This window comes from Artibeus jamaicensis, unplaced genomic scaffold, assembly GCF_021234435.1.
Source record: "Artibeus jamaicensis isolate MK-2021 breed Jamaican fruit bat unplaced genomic scaffold, CSHL_Jam_final contig_3174, whole genome shotgun sequence".
Taxonomy (NCBI): Eukaryota; Metazoa; Chordata; class Mammalia; order Chiroptera; family Phyllostomidae; genus Artibeus; species Artibeus jamaicensis.
The window spans coordinates 7,880,083-7,899,755 of NW_026521738.1; the positions used below are offsets into that span (position 1 = coordinate 7,880,083).

The window sequence follows — 19,673 nt, forward strand, 5'->3', positions numbered from 1 at the left end:
TCACAGGTGGGCACAGGTAACCAAGTTCTTGGTGACTGGGTCACAGAATTGAACCAAACACCCAGAGTTTATAGCAGAGAACATGGGAGCAGACCAACTCCAAGCAGAGACTGACCTCCTGGGCTGGAGGGACTCTGCTCTTACAGGACGGATCCTTCTTGGCTAGTTTTGGTGGGCTTTTACTGTGCGTGTACAAGTAGTTTTATTACTTTAAAGCTACTGCACATGTGGTCTCCCACGGTTTTCCTGGATTGGCCGCCATGAAAGGGGATCCCACAATGTTACCTAGTTGACCCCCCCTTCTCCTGGGGTCCCCCTGTACTAGGTTCGCCTTTCCCTTCGCCAGAGAATTATAGCTCTCCATGTTAGAGACTGGTGAAAAGAAAGGAATTATTTATTCAAATTATACAGACTTAAGAGTAATGACTTGATGTCTTCATCAAAATCCCAAAGTCCCTTAAAACACCCACAAACACACACAGTTCTCCTTTCCCCCTTTGCCCAGTCCAAGGTACCTTATTTCAGGAAAAGAAATAGAAAGCCACACGGTGGTTCTCTGCTAAAGCTGCATGATGATTCTTCTCATGGCTGCAGGGGGGAGGGAGTGGTCCCCCACTCTGGCCAAAGCCACGTGGTTCTGTCTGCTAAAGCTACATGGTGATTCTCTCTCATATGGCTGCGGGAGACCCCATTCTGGGCAAAAGCACAAGGTTCTCTCTTCAACAGCTACCACCTGCGTTTAATCCCCACGCCAAGCTTCCTCTGCAGTCCCATTTCCGACTCCTCCCACAATCAGCTACACTTGCCAGGACTCCCATATCCTTCCAGCTTTACTGGGCTGCCATAGCGAGTCTGGGCAGCCTGGCCCCATGGCCTGGAGCCAATCATCTCCAAGCTCTCACACAGGCGCTGTAACAGGTGCTGGGGAGTTGCCTCCCAGTTACATCTTGGGTGGAAGTCATTCCTTTCTCCCTGGCTCAAAGCATGGCCAGTTATTTAACATATCTATGAAACCAGTTAAAGGTTATAGATATGCTAAATGACTATTGTAGAGGTTATCTTTGAAACTGTTGGTATGCAAAACAACTCAATGGCCCTCCTCCATGTATCCCATCCCCCCAGCTCAGACTCATGGGGGTGAGGACATCCCATATTTTTAATATTTCCTGGACACCCTGAGTTCTGGACCCCATTACAAATCCTTCTATTTGGGGCCCCCTGGCTGTACCCTCCTACACAACTACTTAACTCTGCCACTTTAGTGTGAAAGTAGCCATAGACCACATGTAAATAAGTGGGCATAGCTATGATCCAATAAAACTTTATTTATGGATACTGACATTGAATTTTATATCATTTTTTATGTCTTCTGAACTAGTATGCTTACTTTCAATGTTAAAAAACAGTCGAAATATAAAAAAATATTCTTAGCTCGTGGATATAAATATAAATATTCTTAGCCCGTTTTTTTTAGAAAAATACGGTTGCTGGCTGGAAACGGCCAGTTTCCCACCCCTGCCCTGCTCGATGTGAATTGTTGTGGTGGCCCTGCCTCCAGCCAGGTCTCTTCTCCCCTTACCCTGGTCTCTGTCATCCTGCCCTGGGCTTTCTCTTCACCTTCTTCCCTCTTCTTTCCCCATGTTTCCTGTGTGCCCAAGGACCTCCATTCAATGATAAATAAATTTCTTCCCCCCTTTAATCTCCTAGCTCCTGTCTTGCCTTAACTGTGCAATGAGTGAGTGTATTGGTACCTAAGGACCATTCTTTCCTGAATTCTACAACGGGTGCTACTCCTTACCCCATTCCCCCTAACCCATGGGGGTTAGGGGGGAGAAGTGCTGCTGACCTTCTCCACATTCTTTAGTCCTACTTCCAAACCTTTACTCTTCCACCCTCTTGCAAAATCCCTTCCTCCTTTGAAGCCCTTATCATTCACGCTTTGAGCAGTAGCTAACACACACTGAGGGATATCCTCACGACCACTGGGAGCTACGTCCCCATTATTATCCACCCCCATTTTGCGGTGAGGCACAGAGGTTAAGGTCATAAAGCCAGTAAATGCCAGAGGCAGGATTCTAATTCCAGCAGCCCATGCTTATTACCAAAATGGTATGCTGCCCTTCTCTATGACCGTGTACCATAGGTCTAACGACCTCCCACCTGAGCCTCACTATCATCCAGTATCATTTAGGCACCTGGGAAGAAACAGATGCACAGTCAGCCTGAGTCTGTGAAGAGGGTTTAACAGAGGGACTATTCGTAGAGGTACAGGGCAAAATCTTTCCCAACTTCTTTCATTCCTCACCCTAAGGACAAAAGTTAAATCAATTTACCAATTAGTTTTACAAATTAAATTAATTTAAATTAATTAGTAGGACATACAGCACACCTCAACCCAACCCCTTCTTCTCTGAGTGAAAGCTGCCTTTCTGATGAAGCAGTGTGTGCCTTTGCGACAGGGGACTAGACAGCTGGAGGCCTGGAGGGAGGCGTCGTATTTTGAATGTTGTACAACATGCATGTGTCACACAATTTTAAAATAAAATGCAACTTGAAAAATTGACCTAACATGCAAATATGGTCATTCTGTCCCATGCTCAAAACACTCCAGTAGCCCATCTGCCATCAAGTTAAGATTTGGATTCACCCAGATGCCACACAAGGCCCCTGCACACCTCTTTCGCCTCATCGTCACCACATTCCACCTCAAACCCTGTGTCCAGAGACGTAAATTACTGAGAACTGAATGCATTCCCTAAGGAACTTTCTTTCTTTGCTGCAGCTTGCTCATAATGCCATTTTGTACCAGGCATCTGCTTTGGTACACCTGCAGTTTCCACATCCTAGAATGCAAAGCCTCTCCCCACACCCCTCCTCTTCCTGGTGAATTCTTCGTTCTTCAAGATGCACTTAAAACAACCTCTCCAGACTCTTGTGAGAGTAGCTGATGGCCTTCTCCTCTGTGCCACCATCGTAGAGCACGATGATTAGGAGGACAGGCTCTGACGCCAGAATCCGTGGGTTTAGATTCTGGATTCGTCACTTACTGGTTGGTGATCTTGGGCGTGTTACTTAACCTCTGTGTTTCATTTTCCTTATTTGTAAAATGAAGAATTGAATAGTTCCTATTTTAGAAGAGTATTCATTCACTAAATATTTACTAACTATCTATGTCAAAATAGACAAAAATTCCTACCCTGGTAGAACTTAGATTAGAATTTAGAGCAGGGGTTGGCAAAGCACAAACCCCTGGGACAAATTTGCCCACCTGTTTTATAAATAAAGTTTTTTTAAAAAAACTTTATTTACTTACTTTTAGAGAGAGAGGAAAGGAGGAAGAAAGACGGAGAGAGACATCAATAGGTTGTCTCTCACACGGCCTGAACTAGGGACATGGCCCTGCGACCCAGGCATGTGCCCTGACCAGGAATCAAACCGGCACCCTTTCAGTCTCCAGGCTGGAGCTCAATCCACTGAGCCACACCAACCAGGACAATAAATAAAGTTTTATTGGAAAACAGCCACACTCATGTGTTTATATATGGGCACGTCCATGTGACGATGGTAGAGCTGAGTGATTGCACACAGACCACGGGGCCTGCAGAGCCAGAAATATTTACCGTTAAGAAAAAGTTTGCTAGCCTCTACTCTGGTGAGATTAAATTCGTACACGGAAAGCATTCAAAATTTAAAAACATTGCCTGGTACTTAGTAAGCAAGCCCTCAGTAGACGCTAGCTTTTTAACATTACTGCACACCCTTATAATAACACTTAACACAGACATCCAATAACATTTTGCTGAACAAACAGGTAAAAAGGAACCAGAAGCTGGCGTCATGGGAGCCACTAGAGGAAGAGTTTCAAGAAGGTGGAAGTGGTCGGCTGTGTTAAGTGCCAAATCAATACTGAAGAAAGACTGCCAGATTTGGCAATCAGATGAAGTGACCTCACCAAGGAGCAGCTTGTGCGTGGTGTGTGTGGTGGTGAGGACAAAAGCTGGACCACGGTGGGCTTAGGAGGGAACAGTAATGAGGAAGAAGAGACAGGAAAGTAGAGATTATACATCTGTGTGACAGCAAGTATCAAGAAGATAATGAATACAAAATAATACTGACTGTAAACTGCAATTAAAACATAAAAATAAAAACACTTGAATATTTAAAATCTGCTAACCAAAAACATCCACCACCCAGGTTTATTAAAATACGAGGTATCTGATGGGTTTTCCACTTATCTTTGAGCTTGTTGATGTTGGGTAAAGCACCGATGATTAAAGTTCAAGTCTGGAACTAGCAGATAAACTCATGCAGAACCTTCAAGTCCAGAGCCATTAAAAAACCCTATGATGGTGAAGCAGATGATGATACTGTTTCTTTTGAGCTCTTAATCACTGTTTTCTTAGCTGAGAATTTCAATACAAACAGCAGTGTAAATTTGCCTACAGAATATTTATTGTAATCGCAAAACAAAAGCTATATACATATTTTAATCCTTCTATAAATATTTACTGAGTAATTTGAATACACTGTGCATTCTGTTTGATATAAATACTGCGTGTGTATGCAACTTAGTTAATTTGGTCATTGCCTTCCCCACCCCCTCCAGGAATTCACGGTTTAGTCGGCGAAGAGAGCTGGATGGGCAAATAGGTTCAATATTTGTTATAGATGCTAAGGTAGAAGTTTCGATGGGTTACAGCAGGGGCATGAAAGAATAAAATAATTTATATGAAACTATTTTGCCATATTTCAACTGTTTGCCAATCATTTTTACATCTATACATTTGTACACTAAGACTAAAGAGATGACTATAGACTCACAGCTGGTTTCTGGGAGCAGGAGACAGACATTCAGGGCCCTGATCTCGTGCATGTTATTGCTGAGGGTTTTTTTAAGGGCTCCCAAAGGGTACTTTAGTGTGATCTTATTTTATTAAAGTATGTTACATAATTTTTTATTAAGTGTATACTACAAATAGAAAAGTCTACAAAGATGCACATTTAAAATATTAACAGGGGATACATCCGGGTGGTGGACTTGCTGGGAGATTATTTTCTTCACAATACTCTTTTACACTTTACACGTTTGTACACTAAATAGGACTTACTTTTTACTATCACAAATAACAATATAACCAAACCATTGAGTTTCAACCACAACAAGTTAAAAGCATACATGTTTGCCTGTAAGCACAGAGACCAGAGGTTTTTATGCTTCTGTAGATTCCAATATTTAGTTGTCACATGACTGGTGACAAAAGCGTCTCAGCCTACGAATGTCAGCAGATGACAGCACAAAGAGGTGTGTCTAGAAGGTGGCCCTATCAGTCCTCTTCTAAAAGGCAGCAAGTCAACCAGGCGACTGCTGCTGGAACACGGGAAATCACCGAACACAGGGAGCGCTGTGCACACGAGTGAAAATGATGTGAATCACTTAGTTTGGCCAAAAGTAACGGGACACTGGTGAAGAGTGACTTAAATAATAAATATTTACTATTTTACATACCATGAAGTTCAGAAGTAGGTGGATTCCAATTCTGGCTCACTCAGTAGCTCAGCAAATTCAGAATTCTGGGTCAGCTTGCCTTTGACTTGCTTGGCTCTCCCCACTTGGTGGCACTGAACATCACTGCCTCACACAGGAACATCTAGAGCCTGGAAGGGGGCATCTTTCTCACCCCATCTTTTTATTTTTCAGTGATTCAGATCTTTCCCCAAATGTCCCTAGCAGACATCTTCCTGAATTTTATTGGCTACACTGTGACAGTTCACTGTAAGGAAAAACAGGGGGGGAAGCTACACTCAGTCCAAATTAAAAAGCCATAGTCACTCCTAAACCAAGAACTGGGGAAAGGAATTACCACTACTGCCCTAGATCAGTAGGGTTCAGTAGAACTTAATGTGAGATATACTGCAAGAATATATATATATATATATACCCCTGAGTAGTCTTTGTTAAGTTAAGTCTTCATTTTCTCCTTCATGAATGAGCTACAATATTGATAAGCAATGTTGCTTCCCACTAGCATAATTACAAGTGCCAAGTGGCATTTTCCAAGTGCCCGGGGTCCATCTGGCATTATTTCAACAAAGGCACCTTGGTTATGGAATCTGAACTTTGAGTCCCTGAGTTATGGCTCTGGGTGTTACTCGATCTGTGCGGTATTAATTGAGTCATTTGACTTATCTGGGCCCCAATGTTCTCATCTTAAAACAGGTGGTTCTTTAATGTTCTTTGAATTCTAGTGCTCCATATTTGCATTACTGTTCAATGGGGGGAACTTCCCAGCCCTTATCTGTCATTAGCAAGCTGGGGCAGCAAAACATGAGAAGTCAAGTCAATCAGAAGTATACTTTCTCTGATACCATGGGGCAAAACGCAGTTTTCAAGGAAAAGGAAGGAGGGAGCCATGGTGGCTTGTCATTCATTTACTCGGGAAGTATTACAGGGCCCTCACTATGTGCCACAGTGACTGTAGATGGAATTTTTTAAAAAAAGAGATGTGGTCCCTGCTCTCAGTGAGCTTACTGTGCTTATCAAATATATGTGACAAATTATATGTGGTCACATATAAGTACAAATATATGTGTACTATATACACATATAAGTATACACATACAGTTATATGTGGTCATACAAAGTACAAATATATGTGTACTATATATCCTGTAGAAGCAGATACACAATTACAAAAGGTATAGAAAGAACTCGGTTGCCCCTCCCAGCATTGTGGGAAATTGCTTGGACTACAGGGCATCTCATCCCACATTTTACCCACTTTTTGTCTCTTAATTGTTTTTCTATTCCTTTCCTCAATGCATTTGCCCAGCTGTCTGTACAGTCTGGGACCTGGTAAGAGGACACAGGGAAACACTTGCAACAGACTGAAGGTTCCGATTTCAGATCCTTCTGCCACCTCGAACACCACCATTTCCATATCCACCATCACCACCTCCACCACCTTCATCACCACCTCTCCAAACCCCCACCCTCACAAGCATCATCACTATCACCATCATCATCATCACTACCACCTTTCAATACACCTCCATCGTCACTGCCATAAGCACCACTTTTGCCACCAACAAAAAAGCACACAAGTGAGACTAGCTTTAACTAATCCCAAAACTATGTATAAAATCTGAGTTGATATAATGAACAAATTAAGAGGTGATTATTTGCTTTCCCAAATTATTCAATATGTAGAGAAACCTTCGATCAAGTTTCCCTAGTGTTCTTTTTTTTTTAAATATGTGCTTTGGTTTACAAACATTTTAATTACCCAGATCTCTTTAGGAATATACCTATTTTAAGAACAGGGCATATGAGAGAGAGGATTTTCATGCTGAGAAAGAAGGGCAAGCATAATAAGCAGCTCATAAGATCTCTTTAGTTATTAATTGTGAAGAGTTTTATAATATGCACAAATCTACTAAATATTAAGCAGATTTATGCTTAGTTACTTGACCATAAATTAGTAATTGTAAAGGGAGAATTTTATCAGTAGTGCTCCTACGTCTAAATGGTATACCTATATATAAATATATGATACTTGTATAAATGATAGTTATATAAAATATATAATACAAATATTTATGTGCTTATAGTACATTTCATTAAATATTTATTATACATTTGTATTGAAAATGTATAATACTAATCAAATCTATGCGATCAAATAATAATATACATCAAATAATAATGTATATTATTACATACTTCTTTAACTGTGAAATGTGGGTCAGAGACTAAAGTAGGTTATAGAAATGGTCACAAATTCCTCTCATCCTTATATCCTTATATGCACATCCCTTGCCATGTGACTTCGCCATTCTCATCAAGAAGGGGAGCCTGTTTCACTGCTTCCTGACTCTTGACCCTGGTTTGGCCACGTGATTGCTTTGGCTGATGGGATATCAACAAACGCAATGGAAAGCAGAGGCCCGCACTTTGGGTTTTGCCTGCTCCTGCAGATCTGGGAACCCTGCCACCACTGTCACATGATCTAGTCGGGGCTGGCCCCCTGAAGGATAACAGGTCACGTGGCCACATGAGCTAGCACAGCTCAGGCCTGCTAGGCCAATTAGCCTGCCAATCACCAGACCTGTGAGGGACCACCCTAGATCCTCCTGCCCCAGCTGAGCAGGCGGAGGCCAGAAGAGCCACCAAGTCGACCAGAGGCTCATGAGAAATAATAAAATGTTTATTGTTTTAAGCCACAAAATTTTGTGGCGGTTTGTTATACAGCAACAGCTAACTGATACAGGGACCACATCGCGTAATGAGTCCTTTTCTCCTCTTTTCTCTTTATCCATTCCAAAAACCTTGGCTAAAATGTTTGGTTTATTGGAGCCACAGTTACCACAAACATATCTTTTGTTTTCTTCTAATTCCAAAATCTCTGATTCTCTTACATGATTAAGCTTCCTTTCTCAGTTATGGTCTTTCCAGAAGAAAGGGGCTGGGGAATAAAGGCAATGAAAAGGAGGCACGATGAGAATGAGAGTGAGAAGGGAGCTGACAATGTGAACTAAGGTGGTGATGGTGGGTGCTGTGGGGTGATGGTGGGGTGCTGAGGCAAAAAAGAGGCCTCGGTATAGCTCATGATGTGTTGACTAACTTGCTGGGAGAAGTTCCCTCTACTAAATCAAAATCTTTATGAAACTCCCTGGCCCTGACCCCACATGCCCCACCTTAAACTGCAAACACACATTCTAAAATTCCTCTTCTATTCCAGTCCTTAGTTCCTCTCAATCTTTGTCACTATCCAAAATACAGCTTTCTGTGTGGGTCATTAGGATGACTTGGGTCGTAACTGACAGAAGCCCAGCTTGATCTGAAAAGTGCAGATCAGGCAGGATTGAATCCAGTTGCTCCAAGGATGCCCTCAGGGCACCGTCTCTTCTGTCTCTGTATGTCTGTCTTTTGGTTCTGCTTCCTCTGTTCGACCTCCCCAGATCTCTCCGTCCCTGACCTATCTTGTGAGTCCTGCTGTTGAGTGGTGGCCACTGTCTCTCCTGTCTCCCTCTTGAGTGACCAAGCCCTTCTCCCTCTCCCCACCTGTTACTCTGTCATGTTAAAGGCACTGAGATCCACCAGATTTCCCAAACCAAAAACTTAGAAATCATCCCAGACCTCTCTATTAGTCCCCACATGTAATAGATTTTAGACCCAAGTCATGTCTACCCTTGGGGAAGGAACTGATTTTCCTTCTCCACGGCCACTGCCACTAGGCTTTGTCATGCATTGTTCTTCCTATCATAGGAGAAAAAAATTTCTAACCAGTCTTTGCTCTGCTTCCTACCAACCGTACTCCACGCCTGGAGTAATCCATTAAGAAGGTAAATCTGAGTCTAGTATTCCCTTCTTAAAATCTTTGCCTATGGAACTTGTACGAGCAGATCCACACATTCGAGGTACACATGATCCCATTGGGCAGTTTTTCCAGTTGATCACCTGAACCCCCAGCTATCCTGCTGGCAGGGAGCCCGGTTATTTTAGCTTGAGTTCCCTAGAAATAGAGCCTAAACTGAGAATCAGTGTTAGTTGTCACTTTAGGGCCGTCCTTGTCCCTGCCCCTGGGCTGGGGCTGAGCCCACTTCAATGCACCCTGCCTGGCTGGCCTAGCTTAACTGCAGCACAGGATCTTGGGTCAAGAGATTAGGGACCGGTGCTTTTCCTCCTTAGAAGCCCAGGCCCCTCAGGCAAATTGCTGTGCCCAGTGACAAGCTCTACCTATCTGGGCCTCAGACTGGGGGTCTTGATCTGGTCACAAAAGATTCTTTTAGATCCGAGGTCAAAAACTCAAATGCCTATGGGAGCCAAAAGACTGACAGACAGGGCAGCCACCACTCAACAACAACCAATTATTACCAGCCAGGAGCTTGGCACTCACAGGAGCCACATCTGCAGCTTTTTCAGAAGCCCCAAATCTTGATTTTTATGTGAGATATTCAGATTTTAAACTGTTAGCCAGATTTAAAAAAAAAAAAAAAAAAAAAAGAGCCAGCAAACAAAATGTGTTGGGGTTGGGGGAATCCTTATCTGTCCTAGGAGCTGTCTGTGAATTTGTTTTTATGCCCTAATCCCATAACAATGGATGCCCACTTGCCCTATATTTGCATAACTATGGGGCCCACTGCAATGAACTGGGACTGGACAAAGATCAGCTGCGAACTGGGTACAAAAGGTTCCCTGATTTCAAGATAGTCTAACCTCCTTCAGGGTGGCCTGTGTGGCCTCCCTGACCTGGCTCCTACCCTGTCCCGCCGCCTTTCCGTAACCCCTCTTCCCCACACCGGTTCACACCTCCCGCCTTGCTGTTCCCTGGGCTGTCTCAGAGGCCCGTCCACTACCAGTTATCTACCAGCACTCTCACCCTCCTTCAAAACGCCTCAAACACCCTTCCTCTTCTGCTTATCCCGTGTTTCAGGGCAGTTACCCACGGCCCGAAAGCAGCGGTTTTCAACTGGTGCGCCACAAGAATTTTTAAAACATGCAATATCTTCCTATTTAGTTTGGGGCACTGACCTCTTTTCCCTTAGGTTGTCAGATAAAAACAGCCAACACAACAACTGCCATCTGGTGCGAATAAATCAAAATTATACCTATTTTTTGTTAGATAGGCAAAATATTTCCTTGGTATGCTGCAGAGTTTTAGTCATTAGTTTATGTGTGCCATGAGATAAAAAAAGGTTGAAAATCGCTGCCCTACAGTTTTCTTTAGGGACCTGTTGCCCACCCAGAGAACCCACAGAGGTCAGGAACCACCGCCTGAGAGAGTGCCTGGTACTTTAAATGCAGGTTAAAGAAATGGGCATAGTCTGAAAAATAATGAGCCTGACATTGCTTTTCACATGCCAGAAATCCATTTATGAAGAACTGCTCATTTTATTTTGAGAAATTAGGTTAAATTTTGGTGCTTAAGAGAAGGGGGGAAAGCCCTCTGTGTACTTTCATTTTTAAAAGGAGCATCAATGTGTGACATACAGTTGAGAGAATAAGTTTTCAGATTTTCTCAGCTTTGGACAGAAGTGAGGCTTCTAAAAAGAGTTCTAGAATTAGACAATGACTAAACTGGTCATGCTAGCTTTTCGCCCCGAATTCGAACGTCCCTAAGCCTCTCAGAGTTGCGGGTATGTGCTGCCTCCGAGGGGAAAGGGAACCAGCTCCTCTAAATGAAATTGCACTTGCACAGAGGTGGCGGCCCGCGGTGGCCCACGGCGGGCGGAGGGGGGGTGGGGGTGGGTGGGTGGCGAGAGCAAGCAACCACACGCTCAAGACCCTTTGCATAACCTACTCTTAAATTGACTGAGGCTTGTAGAGATACACTGAAACTCCAGAGGCAAACTCTAAGCGGCTGCATTTTCTCGACAAGGTTTCCCAGCTCTGTCAATCATTTCCTGCTTTCTCTGCCTCTGCAGCGAGTGCACAACACACAAGCTTGGGTGGACCGCTGCCCTGACATTGAGCCTCTTTCCTACCTTAAGTGGAGCACCTCAGGAAGCCACGAGCTTGACGTTTCATTCATAATAAATGAATTCAAGGGAGGAGGGAGGCAGGGACAAGAGCCTTTCATCTCTGCTATTTAAAATCCCAGCATTGCTGCTGAAAGGGAAAATGACCTGGGAGTGAACTGCATCGGGGCTGAAGTATTGCACGATAACGGTACGAGCCAGCGCGTCAGCGGCCCGCCCGCCGGCTATTTATACCCAGCAGATTATGCAATCTGGCTCCAGCCATTCATGCCCAGACTGGAACAACCAGCGCCGGGTGGGGGAGGGCACCATTCCCGGGTGCCGGGTCAGATTCTAAGTTTGCATCATCCCTTTCATTACGAGAGAGCTTGGGTTTCTGTTCGTGCCAGCGGGTCTTGGGGGAGACAGCTGGGCTACAAAATTGCTTGGCACACATTGGCACACACGACCGATTATTTAAACATAATAATAAAGGCACCCGAGCGCCCGAGGCGCGGCCCAGCAGCGCGCAGGGCAGGGCTGCGGGCAGACCGGAAGGAACTGATAAACTGAGCGCTAATGACACCTTCTCCCTCCCTCGTCGGAAGTGTCCTCCAAGCGCCAGTCATTGAGAAATACCGAAGGGGCAGAATGGGGGTGAGATGAGGACAGGCCCCAGCGCAGCTGCGCGCGCCTCGCCCGCCGCGTCGTGGGGGCGGGGGGAGGGGGTCTCGGGCCCAGCCGCACATACCTTAGGGTACAGTGGCGTCCTCTCCAAGTCACCCCTCTCCCCAAGAGCGCCCGTGGTGGGGAAGGGGTAACGGTGAGTGATTTGTCGGATCCTACCCTGCCACCCCACCCCGGGGAGACTTCCGGCCCTACGGGACCCCGACGGGCTAAAAGTGAGAGAACGAAGGGCACGAAAGAGAGAGCAGATTGCCAAGAAGGATAAAATGTCCTCTTCTCCCAGGACCCACGCGGGCCGCGAGGAGGCGGGGGCCGCGGCTGCCTTCGGAGTAAAACAAGACCTGCGGGTCTACTGAGCATGCCCGTCCCGGGGCCACCGAGGGTCGCTCCTATTCCGCGCTCCGGGTTTTCCCGGAGGCTGTGGAGGGGGGGGGAGGGGGGACGGGGGGGGGGTTGCTGCCCCCGCCCGGGACTCTGGATTGAGAGGCTGGTGGAGGGGTGGGGGGGTTGGTGTCTTGCTGGGCCTCCGCCAGGTTTGCGTGAGGTTGTGAGTAGATCGACATTACTTCTGAAGCTGTACGATCGCACTGTGAGTCGACACCCTTGATTGATCCTGTTCAGAGCTGCGTTGCCCCTGCTTTGCCCCGTTTTGTCTCGGGAGGAGACAGAGATGTGGATGTTTAGCTCTTTCAGTAATGCCATTAAATTAAAGCCCGAAACCCATGACAGCCCCAATTCTGGTAACAATCTAGAAGACTTTGATAACACCATCATATTCAGATCAACAAACGCATCTGAGTTATTCGCCCAATGTGTCATTTATTCATGAACTGCCAGGAGCACAGTTAGTAGTAACTGATGGGGAGGATCAATAGGTGACCTACTAGGAACTTCCATCAAAAGGCCCCTTTTGGGTAATGAGCAAGGCAGAAGAAAAGTAGGACGTTTTCTTGAGAGGAATGTGAAGTACTGGGATTGGAATGGGGAGCATTTAGTAATCCAGTTGCCTAGAAAGAAGAAAGGGTTGCTATTAATTTTCTTTTTTTAAAGATATTTCTCTCTTCTTTAAAAAGATTTTATTTGTTTTTAGAGAGGGGAAGAAAGAGAGAAACATCAATGTGTGGTTGCCTCTGGTGCGTCCCCCGCTCCTTCTGCAACCCAGGCATGTGTCCTAGGCTGGGAATGAACCAGCAACCCTTTGTTTGGCAGGCTGGCACTCAGTCCACTGGGCCACACCAGCCAGAGTGTAATGTTTTATTTGCAGTGTGCTTAACACAGTACCCTCACCTTATAGCCATTTTATCTTCCCAGCAACCCTATTTGTGAGTATTATCCTGACACTGAGGCTCAGAGAACCTAAAATCCTGCTGGAGTCTGGCACAAGGGCAGGGCATCCAAGTGGGGACCTGGTGAATTCTGGACCTTGAATATTTTTCTTAGCTCCTCTGGCTGCCTGGTCCAAGGGCAAGGGCCAGTCATTCACTGCCATTAGCAGGGAGCTGGATGAAAAAGTAGTGATGACACCAGTTCTGCTTGCCTACCTACAGAAGTTAATAATCACCTCAACTGCCACCTTGCCATTTGGGCTCTCTGAAACTTGATGATGGGGCCAAAGAGGTGCCCACCGGGTGAGGTAATTCTGGTATGGGCAAATGTTTGTGCCCCCAGAGTCCAGGAATGACTGAGTGGGATCTCTTTCAGCACCTCTAGGAGAAAAGCAACAATGGCCAAATGTGAGAGCTTGGCAGACATCTTAGCTTTATGGAAATGTATTTATTATTATTTTAAAGATTTTGTTTATTATTTTAGGCAGAGGGGAAGGGAGGGAGAAAGTGAGTGAGAGAAACATCAATGTGTGGTTGCCTCTCACACGTCCCTCACTGGGGAACCTGGTTTGCAACCCAGGCATTTTCCCTGACTGGGAATCGAACCAGCGACCCTTTGGTTCGTAGGTGGGCACTCAATCTACTGAGCTGCACCAGCCAGGGCTTTATAGAGATTTTAGAAACCAACGAGATCTTGCTCTGTTCAGTGCTTTCTCATAGACTCTCAATGACCTCACAAACTGAGAAAGACAATTTTGGCCTTGTTATCCCCGTATTATAAAGAAACTGAAAAATTGCTAAAAGCTTCACTTAGGGTCTCTAGGCTGCTAGGAAAACACCGGAACCCAGTCGTCGCTTCCATCTAATGTTCCTTTCATCACCATGTACCAGCACTCAGCGTCAAAGGTGGGTCAGGCCCTGGCTGGTGTGGCTCAGTGGATTGAGTGTGAGCCTGTGAACCAAAGGATCGGGGATTTAATTGCCAGTCAGGGCACATGCCTGGGTTGTGGGCCAGGTCCCCAACTGGGGGAATCTGAGAGGCAACCACACACTGATACTTCTCACCCTCTCTTTCTCCCTCCCTTCCTCTCTCTCTAAATAAATTTTTTTAAAAGGTGGGTCAGGCCTAATCCATAGCCACAAAGTTCATGGTTGTGATCAGCATGAAGCTAGGGTAAACCACTAGTTTCTCTTTGACTCAAGATGAAACTCCTATTCTCTTTGGAGTGCTTGTGGCCTTCCAAATGTATGTGTGCGTACAGATAAACCCTTTAGGTGTACTACATTTGAGGTGTGTTTAATCTACTTTTAATTTATTCAATGATTGCTATTAAAATATCTGTGTAGTCTCAACACATTCAAGAGGATGGAAATCTACTGTGTTTGGAGAGAGCGGGAAGGGGCAGGGACCGTATCTCTTGTTCCCTAGCAAGACCCCACAAGTACATACCTAACAGTCATGTAATTTGGGGGACTCACTGCAAAGTAAAAGTGTGGAGCCCCTTGTTTGTCTAAACACTGTAAAGAATTTCAAGACCGCAACAGCAGAGCATCAAAATAAGCAAAGATCCCTGTGCAACTGTGCACGATGCATGCCCAGGAAGCAAGTCCTGTCCGTCGCTCAAACCGTGCTGCTTTGGAGATTGTGGGCCATGGTCCCAGGCCAAGGCAGGAAAAATCATTTAAAGACAGAGGGTAGGGAGAGAGGGACTCGCAGAGCTCTCCATCTCTCCATTTCTCTGTGCCAAAGCTTACCGGACTGGCAACCTCTACCCGAGTAACTATGGTCTGCAAGGGCTGGGGACTGGGCCATTCTCCACCTACATGAGAGAGATTTACTGAATTATTTTTAAGAATATATTTGGGGTTACCTTTTAACCCGAGAAAGCCTATCATTTTTACTGAAATGCAAACGTTTCTGGGCTGCGTTGGACTTAATCTTTCATTCTCTTTATGTACAAATGATTCCTTAAAAATGCTCGTCCCCTATAAAGACAAAAAAAAAAAATCCTAAGATTCACGGGAAACTGAAAAGCTTCTGCCATTCAGAACCTTGGCAAGGCACCTGTGCCGCTCTCACCCTCCCACCTCACGGTGTAGGGGTAGTTGGTCCTCTGAGCCCGAATCCCCTCCGGCCCTAATCGGAGTTCTGCATTTCCACTCTTCCTCCTCCTCCCACCCCCCCAGATTTTTAATCCAGGGGTTTGGTAGAAGGGAGGGAACTAAACGGGAGCCAGATGTGTGCGAGTCCTCCACTCCCGCCTCCTTCCTTTGCTCCGGCATCTTAAAACCCGGAGCTCTGACGAGAGAGGATCCGGAGCCACACAGACGCGGCACAAACAACTCAGCTCCGCAGCTCCCCCGGGAGTGGAAGCCAGGAGGGAGGGGGGCGGGCGGGATAGGAAGCCGGGCATGCTCAGTAGACGCGACAAAGTTTTTTTTTCTCTCCCTCCTCTCCTTCTCTCTCTTTTTTTTTTTTCGGTCTCAAGTAGGAAGCTTTTTGCACTCCACCACCTCTGGCCGCTGGGAAGACGTCATCGCTTCCGCCCTACTTCCTCCTCCTGTTGGCGGCGGTGAGAATCCAATATGGAGTAAATCGGTAGAGTCAAGAGATGGGGCTCGGACGGGGCGCCCTGCACCGCCTCTCAGGCGCACCTCCCCCGGCCTCCGACCGCTCCCTGGAACCGTGATTGGCCCGGCCCCCGGGGGCGACCCCGGACCAAGCCCCAACCCGCGACCGGCCCTCTTTTAGCAGTCCGTGCAGCTCCACGGCGCGTTTGTTTTTCTCCTCGTCTCCCTCACTGCCGTCCCCTGTCCAAACCTCTCCCCCTCCGCCTGCTCCCGAGCCCCTGGAGCCTCCGTCCGCCTCGCCCCTCGGCGCTGCGGCGCTGCTTAACCGTTGGAGCTTGCCTTTGCACCCCTTCCCCCAAACCACCCTGCGCCTCGGTTGTCCTGCTTCCCTTTCTGCCTTGTGCGGCGCCCCCTTCCCCAGCCAAATCAGGCGATCTCCGGAGATGTGAAGAAGGGGGGTGAGCGGACAGGAAGATGAAGGGAGCAAAGCTGCCCGCCGCGGGACAGGCATCTAGGTGAACAGGAAAATGACCGAAGAAACACACCCGGACGAGTAAGTTTGGTCGCGGGGTGGGACGCGTGTGCCCCGCAGGGGCAGCGTGGGGGTCGGAACTGAGGACGCCGGCAGGGACGCTTCTTGGGTGAACTTGGCGTGGAGTGCAGAGACTCCCTGGCCTGTGGGGTTTGGGACGCGAAATTTCCTTCCGTCTTGAAGTGAGGAGGGGGCAAAAAACTGCTGCAGGCGGACGGAGGTGTGCCTGGGGTCGGCGGGTTGGTGGCTACTGCAGGGGCCAAGGGCGCACTGGTGACCTCGAGGAGGTCCCCGCTCCCTCTCCGGAGAATTCAAACATCTACCACTACCCCGAAATCCTCAGCACCCTGAGCGGAAGACCTGTCATCCCTGCTTCTGACTCCTGGGGTAGGTGGGTTTTTACATGATGACTTTGTGACTTCCCGCCCCGCTGCTCGCCCTGCGGTTCTCCTGTCTGGAGCCCTCTCGGGCCCAGGCTCCGCCATTTCGTTTTCTTGAATCGCTCTCATTTGCATACCACATTTTCATTCATAAAAAACACGGCCTTGAGCAAGGGGAGAACTAGGCGCGAGCTCCGCGGGGGTCTGCGTGCGCCGGGGTCCCCGCGCGGGCCGGCATGCTGGAGCCGCCCTCGGGGTCCCGCTGCGCGTGCTAGTATGTGTGCACGCGCTTGTGGGCCAGAGACTGGCGCCCCGCAGGGTCTGGGTAGCTCGGGGGCGGATCCGAGGCGTGCGCAGCGGAGGGGGGGGGTGGAGACCGTGCGGGGCAGTGTGTTGCTGGTTTGTGTGTGTGTGTGCATGCGCTTGTATACAGGCGTGCGGGGCAGTGCGCTGGGGGTGTGCGCACGCGCGCCCGTGTGTGTGTGTGTGTGTGTGTGTGTGTGTACAGGAGTGTGGCCCCTAGTGTAACAATGCTCAGGGTGCTCCGCCCTAAGGGCTATGCGGCCAGACCCACTGCCCACCATGGGATCCCTGTGATTCTTCATCCCTGGGCCCACTAGCAGCTTCCTGCAGCCTCACCATCGCAGAGTTGGGTTTGGTTTTTCTTCCCCGCCCCCTCCAGAGGCTGTTCCAATTGCGGGTGCAGCGGAAGCTAGGCCACTGGGCCCGGCGCCTGAGGTCGTCGCCCTCAGGTCCGAGCTGTTTCTGCACAGCGGCTGTGCCTGCCACCAGCAACATTTTTTTTTTTTTTTTTTTGTGAATAAGACAGTCTCCTTTATTGTCACATGATAGCCTTCCCCTCCTCCCCTGCACATTCATAAATCCGGAGCCTGCCTTGGCTCTTTTCATTCAGCGCTGCCTGCCATTAGCTTAAGGTAGCGGTGGCGCTGGGTTGGGCGCAAAGACCCTGTCCGCAGCCGCTGGGACTAGCCCTGGAGGGAGGCCCCGGGAATGTCTGCGGGGGCGTGGGGCCTGCGGTAGAAAGCTCCCCAGTCTTTTGCCTCCGAGAGCATTGAGACTCGGTGCAGAGAGGGGAAGTGACTCAGGGCTTGGGCCACCGAGAGGGCTTTTTCTTGCAGCAGGTGACAGAATGCTGTGTTCTACTCTAAGAATCTACTCACTTTTTTTTTTAAATGCCCCTTTATCCTTTGGCGTCTGCTGTTGCCAGGCTGGGCGGGAGGGGGGTGTTGGGAGAGCTGGTCTTAGGGAAAGGGAATTTCCTTCCTGTGGGTCCCCAGGGAGCTTTGATTGCTGTAACCCCTGGTCTGCCGGACACCGGTAGCTGGAGTGGAGAGGATCCGCCTGGTGTGCATGTTGTGACTATCCCACCACATTTGCTGTCCCTTCTTTCTTAGACATTTTTCTTGGCTTTCGTAGACTATCTTGAAATGGAAAAATGAAAAAAAGTTGTATTTCTAGGGCTGAAATATGGGGGCTGTATATGCTGCCAGGCCTTGCCTCCTTCAGAATTTGATTGGTAACAGGTATTTCTATGGGTTCTCTGTCCCTGCACACACAAATAACAGTAGTAGCAGGAAGGAACCCTCGCCATGCTCTGGGCTTCAGAATCCCGAAGATTGATTGGTTCGACCACCCTACCTTGGCTCCATCCCTTGTGAATACTGGCCTGGCCTATCTCTTTTCATGGCTGTAGGTTATCTGGTATCTAAAGCAAAAGGACTTCATGTGGGATCACCAGCAAGAAATAAGTATCTCTATTCCAGGCTTTCAGAGCAGTTCAGCATGGAACCAGCTGCCCCCACTGCTGTCAGATTCTCATTTGAGACCGTGGATATTTGAGGACACGCTCTGGTTTCAGTTAGAGAATTGGAAGGCTGAGGCACCTTAGCCCACTGCAGAAACAGCCTTCTCAGGATTGCTTTTAATATAATGACCTTGGCATGAGACATAAAAAGCCTGGTAAGAAAGCGGGCTGCATGGACTGTACACTGGCATTTGTTGGATACTGTCCATTTATTGTAATCACCCATTTGAAAATTTTCTTTTAAATGTTGGTGCCAGGAAGCAGGTTTCTGTCTGAGTTACAGGGCTGGCTGTGATTGCCCTTTCTCTGCTACTGCTGTGTGGAAGCTCAGGGCCCAAAACTATTGCTCTGTTAGGGTGACCTTATTAGACTAGGTTTTGGCTAGATTTGTTTACTTCTCTTCATGAATTTGATCTAAATTTTCTCTTCTAATGATTCCAGGTTTGAGGTCCTTCAGATACCTTTTGGAAGTAGGCAAGGTGTGCAGTACTTAGAAATGGTGGTATTAAATGGGGACCTGGGGGAGTTACATCACATGAAAATACAATAAATCAGAGTCTTATCTTAGCACTTGTAAAATTATGCTTGATTTTAGAAAAGTAAGGATTTTGCTTTCTGGTGTTCTTTTTCACATCAATTTAAAAGTCCTCTCTAATAAGTGTATAGTAAATCAGGAAAGTTTGCTCTTTTCACTGATGGTTCTGAAAAATAGTTGTATAGAAAATACATGGACTGATTCCACTCCGGTTAGTAATGCATGTTAAGATTTATAATTGTACAATTTTTTTAAATTAAAAAAGTAAAGAGCATCAACGAACTATTGAAAGTAGTTTTTATATATAGGATTAGAACAATTTTTAAAAATCATACTGTATCTTTAAAGTGTTTGATCATCT

At 47.1% G+C, this 19,673-nt stretch overlaps 1 protein-coding gene and 1 long non-coding RNA gene across 5 annotated transcripts in view; one reads left to right on the top strand and one right to left on the bottom strand.

The window, feature by feature from the left end:
• LOC119035037 (uncharacterized) overlaps positions 1-12,295 on the bottom strand; it is a 57,897-nt gene extending 45,602 nt beyond the window's left edge. For 2 of the 3 annotated variants that reach the window (XR_008391209.1, XR_005079701.2), the window contains exon 1: positions 12,209-12,295. This is a non-coding gene — a long non-coding RNA (uncharacterized LOC119035037). Of the gene's footprint in view, positions 1-11,484; positions 11,574-12,208 lie in introns of those variants that run through there. The other variant, XR_005079700.2, reaches the window with a different exon arrangement.
• The window catches only part of SPRED2 (sprouty related EVH1 domain containing 2), a 116,298-nt gene continuing 108,836 nt past the window's right edge, over positions 12,212-19,673 (top strand). Inside the window, exons 1-2 of one of the 2 annotated variants that reach the window (XM_037126252.2) lie at positions 12,212-12,280; positions 15,962-16,593. In XM_037126252.2, coding sequence (XP_036982147.2) covers positions 16,568-16,593 — 26 coding nt within the window. In that variant the 5' untranslated portion in view covers positions 12,212-12,280; positions 15,962-16,567. Of the gene's footprint in view, positions 12,281-15,889; positions 16,594-19,673 lie in introns of those variants that run through there. The other variant, XM_037126253.2, reaches the window with a different exon arrangement.